Consider the following 16208-nt stretch of genomic DNA (forward strand, 5'->3'; position numbering starts at 1 on the left):
CCTGGACAGTCTGTGGTGCAACGTGGCATTGCTGGATGGAGCGAGACATGATGTCCCAGGTCTGGAGCAAGGGTGGGCCAGTCCATAGTATTAATGCCTTCTTCTTGCAGGAACTGCTGACACACTCCAGCCACATGAGGTCTAGCATTGTCTTGCATTAGGAGGAACCCAGGGCCAACTGCACTAGCATATGGTCTCACAAGGGGCCTAAGAATCTCATCCCGGTACCTAATGGCAGTCAGGCTACCTCTGTGGCCCCCCAAAGAAATGCCACCCCACACTATTACTGACCCACCGCCAAACCGGTCATGCTGGAGGATGTTGCAGGCAGCAGAACGTTCCCCACGGCGTCTCCCCTACCTGTGGACGTTGGGCCCACATACCACCCTCATGGAGTCTGTTTCTGACCATTTCAGTGGACACATGGAGATCATTTTGCAGGGCTCTGGCAGTGCTACTCCTGCTCCTCCTTACACAAAGAGGTAGCTTTCCTGCTGCTGGGTTGTTGCCCTTCTACGGCATCCTCCACCTCTCCTGATGTACTGGCCTGTCTCCTTGGTAGTGCCTTCATGCTCTGGACACTACGCTGACAGACACAGCAAACCTTCTTGCCACAGCTCGCATTGATGTGCCATCCTGGATGAGCTGCACTACCTGAGCCACTTATGTGGGTTGTAGACTCCATCTCATGCTACCACTAGAGTGAAAGCACCTCCAGCATTCAAAAATGACCAAAACATCAGCCAGGAATCATAGGAACTGAGAAGTGGTCTGTGGTCACCACCTGCAGAACCACTCCTTTATTGGGGGTGTCTTGCTAATTACCTATAATTTCCACCTGTTGTCTGTTCCATTTGCACAACAGCATGTGAAATTGATTGTCAATCAGTGTTGCTTCCTGAGTGGACAGTGTGATTTCACAGAAGTGTGATTGACTTGGAATTACATTGTGTTGTTTAAGTTTTTCCTTTATTTTTTTGAGCAGTGTATACAACTTTGTTCTGTTCCCACTCAAGAGGGTCTAGGCTTAGGACAACATTGACAGCTATCCTCTTAATGGAGCATGGGAAGTGCAAGGGACCTGTAGCATTATCAATCATTCAGACAGTGTCTCATCTGCTGTATTGAAAAGTGTGCAGTAAATATGCAATGTTTAAACCAATAAAAGAATATTCTCAGTTCACAAAGTTTTCCACTATACAAAGGATTGGGGATATGGGTCTGATCTCTTGGACACACCATAGAGACTGAATAGAGTACTGACTGCACATAAACCATGATCTCCATTCATTCCTGGCCACACTTTTACTCGGTTCTTGGGATTGGTCCCAGCAGTCGGCCCTCCACCAATCTAATAGCTATCCCCTATCTTGTGGATAGGGTATACATTTGTGAAATGAGAATAGCCTATAAGTTGCACATCCCTACCTCAAGCTCCTGAAGATGCCCTATGGGACTACCTAACCTATGTTGCCCAGACCCTAGCTTTGCACATATTATCAAAACACTTGCTATCTATAGCTTAAAACATTGTTAGTTAAAGGGGTTCTCCACTGCTTTAACCTTCTTTGGCCTGTTAGTACTGTGGCTATATGTCATTAACGCTTTCTTTCCTGTTGCTAACGCTACTATATGTGGGGGGTTTTTTGTTACCTTTTTTAACAGACCTGGAAGCTGGTTAATTCCTTAGTTTGCTGGCTTGCCTCGACCACTTTTTTTTTTCTCCCACCGTCATCTTGCCATCGATACGTCACCCTGCAGGGTGTCGTGTGGGAGGCCGGCCTGCCCCTCGCTCCGTTCGTGCCTGCCTCCCGCGCTAATGAATATTCTGTCGTCATAAGCGCACACCTCCTTACTTTCAGCTTCTTCTAAGCTGAATGCTGATTGGGCTGCTTGCGGCGAATCGGCTCCGGTGATTGGCGCATGCGCAGTTCGTCCTCGATCGTGAGGGTCATCTGCGCATGTGCCATTGTGATATCAGCCTCGGGCCTGACGCACTGGGGGATTGTTAACACTAACCTAGGTTAGTGTTAACAATCCCCCAGCGCGTCAGGCCCGAGGCTGACATCACAAAGTTGTAGTATGAATAGATGTGTGTGCAATTCAATGTTTATCCTCTACAAGTTATATACCAAACTTTTTCATAGGAAAACAAGGACTGATTGTACCGGTTTGTCTTTTCTTCTATTAACAGGGAGAACCGGGTCCTCCAGGCCCACATGGAATGAAGGGCATTCCCGTGAGTTAAAGCATAATACCAAGTTTTGTAGTGGCAACTGGTATTGGTCTGAGATTATTCATTAAACAAACTTTGACGTTATTACATAATTTATTTAACTGCTAGTAGTTGTTCTAGATCATTTTAAAGGGCTGTTTCAGCTTCAATTTAAAGGAATTCCAACACAACACAAGTGCAACGTGTAAAATGAATTAATAGTAATATTGTTTTTTTGGGATCTCATAAAAATGTTTGTATCAGAACATTTTGAGATTATGTGTTCAAAGTTGAGTTCTATGGAAAAAATAAGTATATACCTATATTTTTATTCTAGGGATTTAAAGGAAAACCTGGACACATGGGCCCGCCAGGACAAAAGGTAAAAAAAAAATGTAACTCTGTTCACCAACTTTATAACTCCAGGTTTAATTTAACATTAATTGTACCAAAGAAATTCCTATTTGTACATTTTTGTCTCAGGGAGATTGTGGGCCAGCCGGACCTCAAGGAAGTACAGGAAGACCAGGAGCGGAGGCAAGCTAATACCTTGATACATTAATTCCTAAAAGCTGACAGTTGATTTATTCTAATGTAAAATTATTTATACATTAATTTTATCTAGGGTGATCCTGGTCCAATGGGTCCACAAGGACGTCCAGGTCCTCCAGGCCACATAGTGAGTAAACCAATAGGATTTGTAAGGTAATACACAATGCTTCTGATGTCCATGTTACACAGTATATGTAACTTTATTTCTAGGGAGCTTCAGGAAGCCCGGGACAACCAGGCACGCCAGGCCCTCCAGGGCTGGTAAGGTCTTACTGCTTAATCTTACAGAAATGTAAAAATTAGTAAATTAGCCTTCAGTGCTTAATCTTTTTATTTTTCATTTTAGGGTTTGAAGGGAGAAAGAGGATCCCCTGGAGAGAGAGGTATGATGGGTCTTCCCGGCGAGCCAGGATCCCCAGGACATCCTGGCCCTGTTGTAAGTATATCAATAATAACAAGAACCGTCCAACAATTTTTGAGTACTACCAAGTGTGATTCTGATGATTTCTGGTAAATGGAGGGCAGGTGAAGAAAATTAATGATTACTACACATTGGGAAAATCTTTCTTGTTTTTATTAGGGTGAAACTGGATCAGATGGAGCACCAGGAAAAGAGGTATGTAAACAAAATTTCAGAGTTTCAGAGCTACCTACAATGGGAAAGCCTGGCATGCAATTTTTCAGGCTTCTGTCTGCAACCAGTGTGTGTCCTGAAGTTAAAGGGCCCAGCCCAGGGGCGGATTAAGAGTTTAGTCTCGGGAGGGGCACAAAATGTTCAGAATGCTGGGGCAGTAGAGTACCCCTTTAAGCATGCAGCATAGTTCCCCCACACTAGGTAGGCAGCATAGTTCCCCCACATTAGGTTGGCAGTATAGATTCCCCCACATTAGGTTGGCAGCATAGTTTCCCCCACATTAGGTTGGCAGTATAGTTTCCCCCCCATTAGGTTGGCAGTATAGTATCCCCCACATTAGGTTGGCAGCATAGTTCCCCCACATTAGGTTGGCAGTATAGTTCCCCCACATTAGGTTGGCAGCATAGTTCCCCCACATTAGGTTGGCAGTATAGTTCCCCCACATTAGGTTGTAGTTCCCCCTCATTAGGTTGGCAGTATAGTTCCCCCATTTTAGGTTGTAGTTCCCCCACATTGGGTAGGCAGTATAGTTCCCCCACATTAGGTTGTAGTTCCCCCACAGTAGGTTGACAGTATAGTTCCCCCATATTAGGTTGTAATTTCCCCACATTAGGTTGTAGTTCCCCCATATTAGGTAGGCAGTATGTTCCCCACATTAGGTTGGCAGTATAGTTCCCCCATATTAGGTTGTAGTTCCCCCACATTAGGTAGGCAGTATAGTTCCCCCACATTAGGTTGTAGTTCCCCCACATTATTTTGGCAGTATAGATCCCCAACATTAGATTGGCAGTATAGTTCCCCCACATTAGGTTGTAGTTCGCCCACAGTAGGTTGGCAATATAGTTCCCCCACATTAGGTTGGCAGTATGTTCCCCCACATTAGGTTGTAGTTCCCCCATTTTAGGAAGGCAGCATGTTCCCCCACATTAAGTTGGCAGTATAGTTCCCCTACATTAGGTTGTATTTCCCCCACATTTAGTTGGCAGTGTAGTTCCCCCACATTAGGTTGTAGTTCCCCCACATAAGGTTGGCAGTATAGTTCCCCGAAATTAGGTTGGCAGTATAGTTCCCCCACATTAGGTTGGCAGCATTGTTCCCCCACATTAGGTTGTCGGTATAGTTCCCCCACATTAGGTTGGCAGTATAGTTCCCCCACATTAGGTTGTAGTTCCCCCAAAGTAGGTAGGCAGTATAGTCCCCCCCAGTAGGTTGGCAGTGTAATTCCCCCACATTAGGTTGGCAGTATAGTTCCCCCACATTAGGTTGTAGTTCCCCCACATTATGTTGGCAGTATAGTTCCCCCACATTAGATTTAGTTCCCCCTACATTATGTTGGCAGTATAGTTCCCCCACATTAGGCTGGCATTATAGTCCACCCCCCCCCTACATTAGGCTGGCAGTATAGTTCCCCCCCCCCCACATTAGGTTGGCAGTATAGTTCCCCCACAATATGTAGGCACTGGCCTACACAGACATACAGCCTTCAGCCATATACAGTGTATGGCTGGAGGCTGTATGTCAGTGTACTGCCCCATTTCAGGGCTCCTACCACCGCTCCTCCGGTCTTGGGTCACGATCTACTGCTATGGCCTATAAACCATAGCACTAGGTCCTGGGACCGGAGGAGCGGTGGTCGGAGCAATTGCCCCCCCCCCCCCCGGATCTGTCACTGGTCCCAGCCACAGTGCATGTAATGGAAGGTTGGCAAATCAAATGCCAGGTTTCTTTTGGCTTCAAAAAGAGTTCATGCTGTCCAGTGATCAAGTCTATGTCTGTTTGGCGGCCTGGTTGCCAAACAGTAGATATGCTGCTGATTGTTGCTTTTCTGCTCAGCAAAAGTACAATGTATGAATAAGGCCTTGGAAATAAAGAAAACATGTAAAAGAACTGTTTTCTTTGATAATTAATTATGTACTCGCCTTGTTCATTTGGCATGGTTTCCCTCTTCAGTCAGAGAAAACAATCATGAAAGTATTCAAAATGTGTGTATGTTACAGGAAGATAGTAATAAAGCCTCTAGTCCTATTTCATTTCTAGTTGAACAAATTGCTCTACACAATTACAATATCAGCACATTAATTGATACAATACATTGTTCCTGAATCAGCTTGTAAATTTCACACAAAAAATAATTATTGCACACAAGAAATACAATGGATGCGAGCTTCAGGCAGAGGGATGCAGGTTGGTCATTTGAATTTTCTTCTTTGTAATTTTTCCCTTCAAATTGGTTCGTTTGTAAGATATAATACCATTACCTGATATTAAAAAGCTCTGTGTGGTAGATATAGTCCCAAGTGCATGTGTTCAATTATAAGTTCTGCATATCTTATTTTTTAATTAAATTGTTATCACAATGTTTGATAAGTATAGAAAACAAAGAGTATAAGAGACATAAAAGGAATCTTAATGTTACAAAAGCTAAGAAAATTCATATTGAAGAAAGATGTATTATAGTATAAGCCTTGTTCCTTTTAATAATGAAAGCCTGCATATCTTATGAAAATGGTTGAACATTGTCATCTCTATAGGTTGCCAATTTTCATCAGCATCTAAGAAGTTCTACAACTTTGTAATATACTTTGTTTCAATTTCTCTGTGCCACACAGTAAGCGGTTTAATAGCCATGATCAAAGTTATCTCTGACCGATTCAATGCTTCTGTAGGATATGAGCTAAAATTTACAACTGATACCTGCAAGGGGATACATTCATAACTTTTTAGACTTCCATAAATCATCTTTTTTATTTCTTCAACAGGGCCCTTCTGGTAAGCCTGGCATACCTGGAACCCAAGGAGAAAAGGTAAAAAGACAACCTACATTTATTCTATTTGGCATTTAATTTGGATACAATTATTATTCTTTATTCCTTACATTCCTATTTTAGGGTGAAGCTGGAGTTTCAGGTCCACCAGGGCCTCAAGGAGAAAGAGGAAGGCCTGGGCCACCTGGCGATGGTGGTTATGGAAAGAGTTCATCTGTAGGAATTGTGGGACCCAGAGGACCTTCTGGAGAGAGAGGACCTAGTGGCCCTCCCGGACAACCTGGTCCTCCAGGAATTCCAGGATCACCTGGAATAACAGTAAGTAATAACTTGTCAGACCCCTGGATTAACTATAATCAGCACATCTGACGGGGAAACTTTTGTAAATGGACACAACTGTTTGGACAAAAGTTACAACTATGACATTTGCTTTCTACCTAGTGAGAATAGACCATCAATGATAACAACTGGGGAAAAAAATGGAAACTGGTGTTATTTATACTGAATTTTAAAGGTGATACATGTGTGATTGTTTTGGTCTGACCCAGGGACCTCAAACAATTATGAGAACAGATGTCCCAAGTATACAGAGCAGTGGTTGAGTAGGCACATTGCTTTTCCATTCAAACTCTATAGGACTGCTAAAGCTAGCCAAGTGGTTTAGGAAGTGGCAGTGCCCATATGTAGCTAAAGCTCCATTCAAGCAGGGGCGCTAGGTAGCTCCATTGATGTGATCCATTGCTCAGACCCCCGCCGCTCAGACACTTATAACTGTTGTCCTTGTAGTAGAACCCCTTTAACGTAAAGAATTCTATTAGTGATTTTCTCCAATGTGTAAAATCAACTTTGCTTTTTTTAGGCAGACCCTATCAATTATGATGAAATAAAAAGGATGATTCGACAAGAGATGATCAGACTTTTTGATGGTATGTTCTGTCCTGCATGGGCTTTGCTATGGATACAAATCCTTTAGTCATATAATAAACTAGCTGAGTACCCGGCGCTACCATGTCCTTGTGGGGGAGGAAAAGCAACTAAGGAGGAAGCTTTTGTTCTCATATTTTGTCCTTAAATCCTCACCCCATATCCCCTCCTGATATCCCGACCCCAAATCCCTTCCTCATATTCTGACCTCATATCCTGTCCTCATATCCCGTCCTCATATCCCATCCTCATATTCCATCCTCATATCCCGACCTCATATCCCATCCTCATATCCCGTCCTCATAGCCTGACCTCATATCTCGTCCTCATATCCTGATCTCATATCCCATCCTCATATCCCGTCCTCATATCCCATCCTCATATCCCGTCCTCATATCCTGACCTCATATCTCATCCTCATATCCTGATCTCATATCCCATCCTCATATCCCGTCCTTATATCCCATCTTCATATCCCGTCCTCATATCCCATCCTCATATCCCGTCCTCATATCCCATCCCTATATCCTGTCCCCATATCCCGTCCGCATATCCCGTCCCCATATCCCGACCCCATATCCCATCCTCATATCCCATCCTCGTATCCTGTCCCCATATCTAATCTTCATATCCAGTCCTCAGGTAAGGATGCGTTGTGGTAAACATATTGTAAGCTGAAAATAAAAGGGGTATGGCTTATAGGTGGGCGTGTCTTTGCAAGATGGGGCATGGAATGAGGGGAGGGTGTGGCTTGCCAGCCGAACTGATGCATTCACCTGGAGATGCAGAGCGGAGCTTGTGGAGTAAGGCACCAAAAGTCCTACAGTATGTATTGCATGGGATTTAAAACAAAAACCCCATCCTTCACCCTACTTTTGTTTGACATATAAGTAACATGTGACCAAGTATTAGCGAAATATCTCCAGCCGTACAGAAGTTATGCTGAAACATACATTTCCCATAGACTTGCATTAGACTTCAAACAAAAAACCCGACCTTCGCAAGTGGAGGAAGGTTAGGGTTAAATTACCTATCCTCTGTTTCTTGTTGACATATTAGTAACATGTGTACTAAGTTTCATGTTAATATCTTTAGCCATTTGGAAGTGATGCTGGAACATATACACACACACACACATACATACACACATACACACACACACACATACATACACACATACACACACACATACATACACACATTGGGGGACATTTATCAATCTCGGTGGGAGGTAGAAATCATTTAAACCATGTCAGTGCTTTCCATGTTTTGCATGTCTGTGCAAAATGTATCAAACGTGCGCAAGCTTGTTGCTAAATTTTGCTCAAACATAGATATTCCATCATGTTTCTACCGTCTGACACATTGGTATGCGCACTACTCTTTTAACCCGGAGTATGTGCAACACATTTTCCCTTGCGACACAAAAAAAAACCTCACGCGACATAAAAAGAGGAGTGAAATCTAAAACACTACAGAAAGAACACTCGGATCTTAGTAAATCAGGGCCATTGAGTTTTATATCTATATATATAACTCAATTGGGTTTATTTACTAAGAGTAGAGTTTAGGTTTCTTTGTGGGTTTTGATTTCCGACCGGAATCTCCCCAAGGTATTTACTAAGGTTTCCCTACATTTTGCACTTTTCCCTACGTTTTGCTTTTTATTACCACTGTTCTGATCTGTCAGGTTTTTCTCAGCTCAAATCCACCACATTTTCTGTGGAAACCTAAGTAAATATGTTGAGATTTTTCAAAACTTTTGGGGACATGCCCCTTTTGTTGGGACCACGCCCCATTTCTCCTGATGTCATGCCCCCTTTTCAGGGTTTTCTTGTAAAATGGAGGGTTTTGGTTTTTTTGGTCGCAAATTGTGTCGCATGGAACATGCGACACAATTTGGGTGCAAAACCCGACAAAAAAGAGTCGGGATCACATTAGTAAATAAACCCCAATGTATGTGTGTGTGTGTGTATGTTCCAGCATCACGTCCAACCGGCTAAAGATATTAACATTTGTCAGGGTCGGGGTTTTTGTTTAAAGCCCCATACAAGTCTATGGGAAATATATGTTACAGCATAATTTCCAAACGTCTGGACATATTTCGATAATAATTGGTCACATGTTACTTATATGTCCACTTAAAATATAGGATAGTTAATTTAGCCCTTAACTACCCCCATTTGTGAGGGTCGGGGTTTTTGTTTAAAGTCCCATGCAAATCAATGGGAAATGTATGTTCCCACATAACTTCCGTATGGCTGGAGATATTTCAATAATACCTGGTACACATGTTACTTATATGTCAAATAACAAGATATGATAGTTAAATTAACCCTTACATACACCCTTATATAAAAGATGGGTTTTTATTTCAAGTCCCATGCAAGTATATGGCACTTCCAGCACCTTACTCCACAAGCTTCGCTCTTCATCTCCTGGTGATTGTGTCAATCCGACTTGCAAGCCACACCATATCTCACAAAGACACGCCCACATTTTAAGTCCCACCCCTTTTATTATCTACCTTTTTGTGCATCGGTCTGGCTTGCAAATCACGCCCAGTCCCACAAAGCCACGTCCCCTTCTATTTTCAGCTATTTTCATCACAAATCAGTCCACCTGAGGACAGGATATGAGGATGGGACATAAGGATGGGATATGAGGTTGGGATAAGAGGACGGAATATGAGGTCGAGATAGGAGGACGGGAAATGAGGTTGAGATATGAGGACAGAATATGAGGACGGGATAGGAGGTGGAGATATGAGGTCAAGATAGGAGGACGGGATAGGAGGTCAGAATAGGAGGACGGAATACGAGGTTGGGATACGAGTTCGGGATAGGAGGTCGAGATAGGAGGTCGAGATATGAGGTCGAGATATGAGGACGGGATATGAGGATAGGATATGAGGTCGGGATAGGAGGATGGGATAGGTCGGGATATGAGGTCAAGATAGGAGGTCGGAACATGAGGACGGGATAGGAGGTCGAGATATGATGACGGGATATGAGGACGAGATATGAGGACGGGATATGAGGTCAAGATATGAGGTCAAGATATGAGGATGGGATAGGAGGTCAGGATATGAGGTCAGGATATGAGGATGGAATAGGAGGTTGAGATATGAGGATGGGATATGGGGTTGGGATATTACAACAATATATGAGGATGGGATATGAAGTCAAAAGCTTCCTCCTTTGTTGATTTTCCTCCCCAACAAGGATAAGGAAGGAAAAACTGGGAAATGCCGGGTACTCAGCTAGTATATATAGATATATATAAAACTCAATGTGTGTGTATGGTGTATGTTCCGGCATCATGTCCAAACAGCTAAAGATATTAACATGAAACTTGGCACACATGTTACTTATATATATCAACAACAAACAAAGGATAGGTAATTTAACCTTTACTCACGAGATATGAGGACGGGATATGAGGATTTGGATATGAGGTTGAGCTATGAGGATGGAATATGAGGACGGGATAGGCGGTCGGGATATGAGGACGGGATATGAGAACGGGATAGGAGGTCAAGATAGGAGGTCGGGATATGAGGACGGGATATGAGGTTGGGATAGGAGGTTGAGATGTGAGGTCGGAATATGAGGACGGGATATGAGGACAGGATATGAGGTTTAGATAGGAGGATGGGATAGGCGGTCGGGATATGAGGACAGGATAGGAGGTCGGGATATGAGAACGGAATAGGAGGAGGGGATAGGAGGAGGGGATATGAGGTCATTATATGAGGACGGGATAGGAGGTCAGGATATGAGGTTGAGATATGATGACAGGATATGAGGACGGGATATGAGGTCGGGATATGGGGACGGGATATGGGGACGGGATATGGGGACTGGATATGGGGATGGGATATGAGGTTGTGATATGGGGACGGGATATGAGGACGGGATATGAGGATAGGATATGAGAACAAAATATGAGGACAGGATATGAGGTCAGAATATGAGGAGGGGATTTGAGGTTGGGATATGAGGAGGGGATATGGGGTCAGGATTTTGGGACGGGATATGAGGAAAAAGCTTCCTCCTTTATTGCTTTTCACCCACAAGGATAAGGTAGGGAAAACCGGACAGCATCGGATACTCAGCTAGTATATAGATAATGTTTAAAAGACCATACTTTGCTTTTTCATGTAAATGCTGGTTGTTTCACTAGAACGGATGGCTTATTACACCACACGAATGCAGATGCCAGTAGAGATGGCTTCCACGCCAGGAAGGCCAGGTCCTCCTGGAAAGGATGGATCACCAGGTCGGCCAGGTACTCCAGGTGCACCAGGATCTCCGGGTCAGATAGGGCGTGAGGGAAGACCAGGAGTCCCTGGATTGAGAGGTATGGTAATTGTAAATACATTAAATCCATAATTCTTAAAATATATAGTACTTTATTAAAGCAAACCCGATATATTATTTTGTTATGATAAAAAATGGCCAAGATTTATCAATCTGTCTAAGACAAAAACATGTAAAAATTTTCTCTAAGGTAGATAGCAACCAATCACAGGTCAGCTTTCATTTTATCAGACCTTCCTGAGGCAACAATCAGACACAATTTTGTGTCAGATAAACTGAGTTATTTCCATATTTGAATGGAATCACGTGGTATGTTTATATTTTACACAATACATATTATTTGTTGACAAAACTATTAGGTTTTCTATGATTTATTAAAAGTTCACAATTTTTGGATTATTTTAGGTGAACCAGGACCAAAGGGAGACAAAGGAGCAAATGGTATTGGCCACATGGGTGACGTGGGTCCACCTGGGGCTCCAGGTATAATTTTTTTGTTATTATATATTATTGCTTTGGCATAAACTGTATCTTTGAGGCTCAAGCATAAAGCATGGTTTAGGAAGCATTCACATCTTGGATTGCAAACAGGCAGCTAGATACGGCAGAGAATTCCAAAACTGCCTCCTGCTGTACCATATCCCTGCCAGATCGGCGTTGTATCCTATAGATGGATATATATATATATATATATATATATATATATATACCAGTATATGCAGCACTATCAAAAAAAATTTATGATGAGTGGTGCCAGCGTCTAAAAAAATCTGATCAGGATCACTAGGATTTAAAAAAGTTAACCACAATTTATGATCTGGTGAAAAAAGCTTGGCTAGTTATTTATTATTCAGAAAAGTGGCATGCTGGATGTATAATCAGCGATGATGTAGGTGATCTTGTGTGAGTATTAGGAAAGGTGTTTGACAAGTAGAATTTCAACAGCTATAGACACACCTGTCATATTTTTATTATTGCCATCGGGATGTAGGGTAAGGCACGTACAAACAGATTCAAACATGTATTTTATCTTATTGTAAGTGATTTGATGTTATGTTTGTCTTTGTGTTATTAGTCGCAAAACTCATGTAACTGAATTTTTTATATGTGAATTGTACTTTTTAACTTCTCATATTTGATAATAATGCTCTATCTATCTATCTATCTGTTAATATATTTTGGCTGTAATTCAAAGCATGTATGTTTTTGCTTCTTTAATAAATTGTAGTGTATTTAAAATACACTATATACTTCCTATGCACGTCAAAATATAAACTGTTGCATATAATTTTTTTAAAATGTTATATTATATTGTTAAATAACATTTTATATATTTTTTTCTTCCTATGAAATAAGGACCACAGGGTCCACCTGGTTATGGCAAATTGGGCCCACCAGGACCAATGGGACAACAAGGAATTCCTGGAATCCCAGGACAACCAGGGCAAAAAGGTAACACAGGAAAAGATGGGCGATGCAACCCTTCAGACTGTTACAGCATGATGTCAGTACAAGAGTATCAACCAAAGAGTATGAAGGGACCAGGACGATAAGATGCCATTATCTTCAGACCAACAACAACTGTCTACTGGATCATGTTCAAACTGTGTTCTTGCCAAACCAGAGTGACCATCAGCACATTCCTTGATACATTTATTTCTATATATTGTTCTGTATCAAGATGATCCATTTTCTGGAAGAAAGGGAGATAAATATGTTCATGCACCTTGTATAGGTTTTTCTTATTTTTATATTGGTTAGTAGGCTCTGTGTTACTTTATTCTATGTTTTTACTTTTCGTTGTTTCCTGTACTGCCTATGTTGTCTCATAGCACTTCATTAGATTCTTGAGGGAAAACAATGCACCTCATAGCCTAAAAAGAGTATTACCTAGGTGCTCTGCCACTGAAGTGTATTATTGTTTCTCTATCTGTTCCTCCACCTGTTTGCAACTGAGTTTTATATACTGCTATGTATGCATAAGTTCAAGATAAGGGAATACCATTACTGTTCTTTGTTCAAGCAGTTTTCTCTTACTTATGTTGTTTAGTTTGTCTATGTGTACCATTCTAATTTCTCATGGTGGTCCCGCCATAGCTCACATAGGAAAATTCCACCAAAGACTGGGAAATTTTAATGATTTCTCTTGGCCATCACTGATATGGGTACATTGTTCACAAAGCCTAAAAAATTACATTATAATTGTGTGGTCCCAACAGGTCCTTTAATTTTGTTTTATTAAGATTAGGGTAAAATTCAGCACCACTATTCCAACAGTAGTAGCATCTTAAAGGGTAACTGTACTTGAACTGGTCTGTTCTTCACATCAGGTGTGGAGCAACACCATGCTGGGCTATTGGGCTGCTGAGGCAATTGTCTTGCGAGTTCCATGCTCAAATCCAATTTATTAGAAAAGCTAGGCACTTTAAGGTTGCCTCGGCAACTGTACTACCCAGCATGGAAAGAATTGCTTCATGCTTGATCTGAAGACCAGGCATGAGGTCAACATTACAGTTACCCTTTTAATGATCCTTCCAAATGTAGGCACTGTTACCCCCAGTGTAAGAACTTCAACTGATACAGATTCAGGTTAGGGCCATACTGCACAAAATCCGCTGCATAGCAGGAAATATTCTCCTATGAGCAGACACATACAGCTACCCGGTGGCAGCCTTGTGTGTGAGATTTGGTGGTGGGCCAGTGTGTCACAGTCCCGTTGGTGCACTGGCCCTGCCTCCAAACCTCACTGCATACACAGGGCTGCTGCAGATAGACCTGTGTGTCTGCTCATAGGAGAATATGCAGTGTATTTCCCGCTGTGCAGCATGAGATACACTGTGTATATGCTACGTGTGACCCTACCCTTAAACTGAAATTAAGTTTTTCCTTTTAGGAATTTGATTATTTTTATAGAATTCATTTGAATCTATTATCCTGACACATTATATCAAATACTTCACAAATGTGTTTAGACTGTGTTTAGATCATCGTGTACATTACCTCATGGTAGTTATTTTCAGGGTAATTTCAGCAATATCACATATCTTTTATAAGGTCAGGGTCCAAAATTACATTGATACCGCTAGAATGTTTCCAATAGCATTTGGTCTTTATGCTGCTTTTCTAAAGATTCTTGTGAAACACTTAATTTTTCTGGACCTACCACAAGGAGAAGGCCAATTATTTTTCAAATTACAGTATATTCAAGTGTAAAATAAATGTGTAGCCCATCACATGCCTTTATACAAACTGACAGCTACAGATAGGTTACGTCAGATGCTATGATCTGCAGCTCCGATAAACAAAGTGTCAGCGGCCGCAGAGGGGACCTCCTGATACCAGAGCCTGGTGGGAAGCAAGTGAGGTATGTATAAGCTTTTTTTATTTTACTACCAAGCTTGTTCACATAGCTTAAAAAGTTTTCACCAGATAACCCCTTTAAAGATCTCTACCTGGTTTTGGCTTCAAATTGCAAAGAGCAACCTCTGGCTCCTTTATTTGCACCAATAAACTTGGTATGTAGTTCAATAAATCCTATAAAAGACAATAATCTGCTGATGTAAAAAAGGACCCTTGTCTCCATATAATGGTTACTAGAGAAAAAATAGAAACTTAATTTGCATGTTAGTGTTGAATTTAGACTGGCTTCCCTAACTTTCCCATGACATCTGCTGTTGAAGGACAATTCAAAGGCCTTCCTACCATACATTAGGATAGAGTTAGCCAGAGAGAAGATGTTAGGTCTCGCGTGAGGTTTGAACAGATGTTAACTATTGGCTGCTGTAGATCACAAACACCCAGGTGGTTGAAATCTACTCTAGCCCAGAGCACCATAGTCAAGCATGAAGAATACATTACTAAGGATCAAGTGCAATAGCTTACTACTTGTGGCTGCTATTACTATTATGGGGGCACTGGGACATCTGAAGAAAGGATAATGCAAACAAGTTACAGAGGTGTCTTCTGTGTGCTGCCAATGCCTGCCCCAAGTGCTTTGGCAAATTACCTAATGCCAGCTATACAAAATGTATATCCCATACTGATAAATATGCAAAGCATTATGAGGTGCCATGTGGACCAAAAACATTCCAGTAGGATGTATAATTGCCAAAATAAAAAATAAATAATCTAGTTTTTGGAGCTTTGGTTGCCATTAGCTAGAACCTGTATAAATTATGTAGGAAGATGTTCAATTTAAGCTAGCAAATTGTTCTGAAATGATCTATTCATATACATTTACTGTATCAATATTCTTGCTGTTACCATGTTTGTTAAGTATGCATACAGGAAAGCGTAACATACTTAGTCTACGTCTACATGTTAAAATACTTTTGGAAAAGTTTTGATTCTAGAAAGATGGGTATTTCCTCCTGTTAGATTTTATGTTCTTCTTCAAGCCATACAGCCTGGGTGGTTACCAGTTCCCTAAAATTCTATAATTGTGACAACCTGCTTTTAATCCAATTCATTGTCAAGGAGGTATTTGTGTATCAGCTGTATACCAGTGTTCTAGAAACACGTTGCTGTGCAGAGAACTGTTATGTAGATACTTGTTCCACTACAAAAAATCAAATATAATTTATACTATTCTGGAAACTGGCCTCCAGTGTGGTTTATGACATGTCTGGTTGTTGCTTATGTGTTCTGCAGCATTGTGTGGTTTTCATAATTGCTAAAACAGTATTGAATTGTAGGCTAATACATATTCATAACTGGTTGTAAAACCTTATGGAAGAATCATATTAATGCCTAATCACTAGGACACCAATGATCAAGAGAATGAAAGTCAGTTGGAG

At 41.5% G+C, this 16208-nt stretch overlaps 1 protein-coding gene across 1 annotated transcript in view; it reads left to right on the plus strand.

Moving 5' to 3' along the window:
- COL16A1 (collagen type XVI alpha 1 chain) overlaps positions 1 to 16002 on the plus strand; it is a 220089-nt gene extending 204087 nt beyond the window's left edge. The window contains exons 59-71 of the mRNA XM_056556974.1: positions 2195 to 2239; positions 2553 to 2597; positions 2699 to 2752; positions 2841 to 2894; positions 2978 to 3028; positions 3114 to 3203; positions 3348 to 3383; positions 6161 to 6205; positions 6290 to 6484; positions 7026 to 7092; positions 11276 to 11452; positions 11818 to 11895; positions 12769 to 16002. Of these exons, the coding sequence (XP_056412949.1) occupies positions 2195 to 2239; positions 2553 to 2597; positions 2699 to 2752; positions 2841 to 2894; positions 2978 to 3028; positions 3114 to 3203; positions 3348 to 3383; positions 6161 to 6205; positions 6290 to 6484; positions 7026 to 7092; positions 11276 to 11452; positions 11818 to 11895; positions 12769 to 12965 (1134 nt within the window). The 3' untranslated portion in view covers positions 12966 to 16002. The remainder of the gene's footprint in view (positions 1 to 2194; positions 2240 to 2552; positions 2598 to 2698; positions 2753 to 2840; positions 2895 to 2977; positions 3029 to 3113; positions 3204 to 3347; positions 3384 to 6160; positions 6206 to 6289; positions 6485 to 7025; positions 7093 to 11275; positions 11453 to 11817; positions 11896 to 12768) is intronic.
- The last annotated feature ends 206 nt before the right edge of the window (positions 16003 to 16208 follow it).

Source organism: Hyla sarda, chromosome 2 (genome assembly GCF_029499605.1).
Source record: "Hyla sarda isolate aHylSar1 chromosome 2, aHylSar1.hap1, whole genome shotgun sequence".
NCBI lineage: Eukaryota > Metazoa > Chordata > Amphibia > Anura > Hylidae > Hyla > Hyla sarda.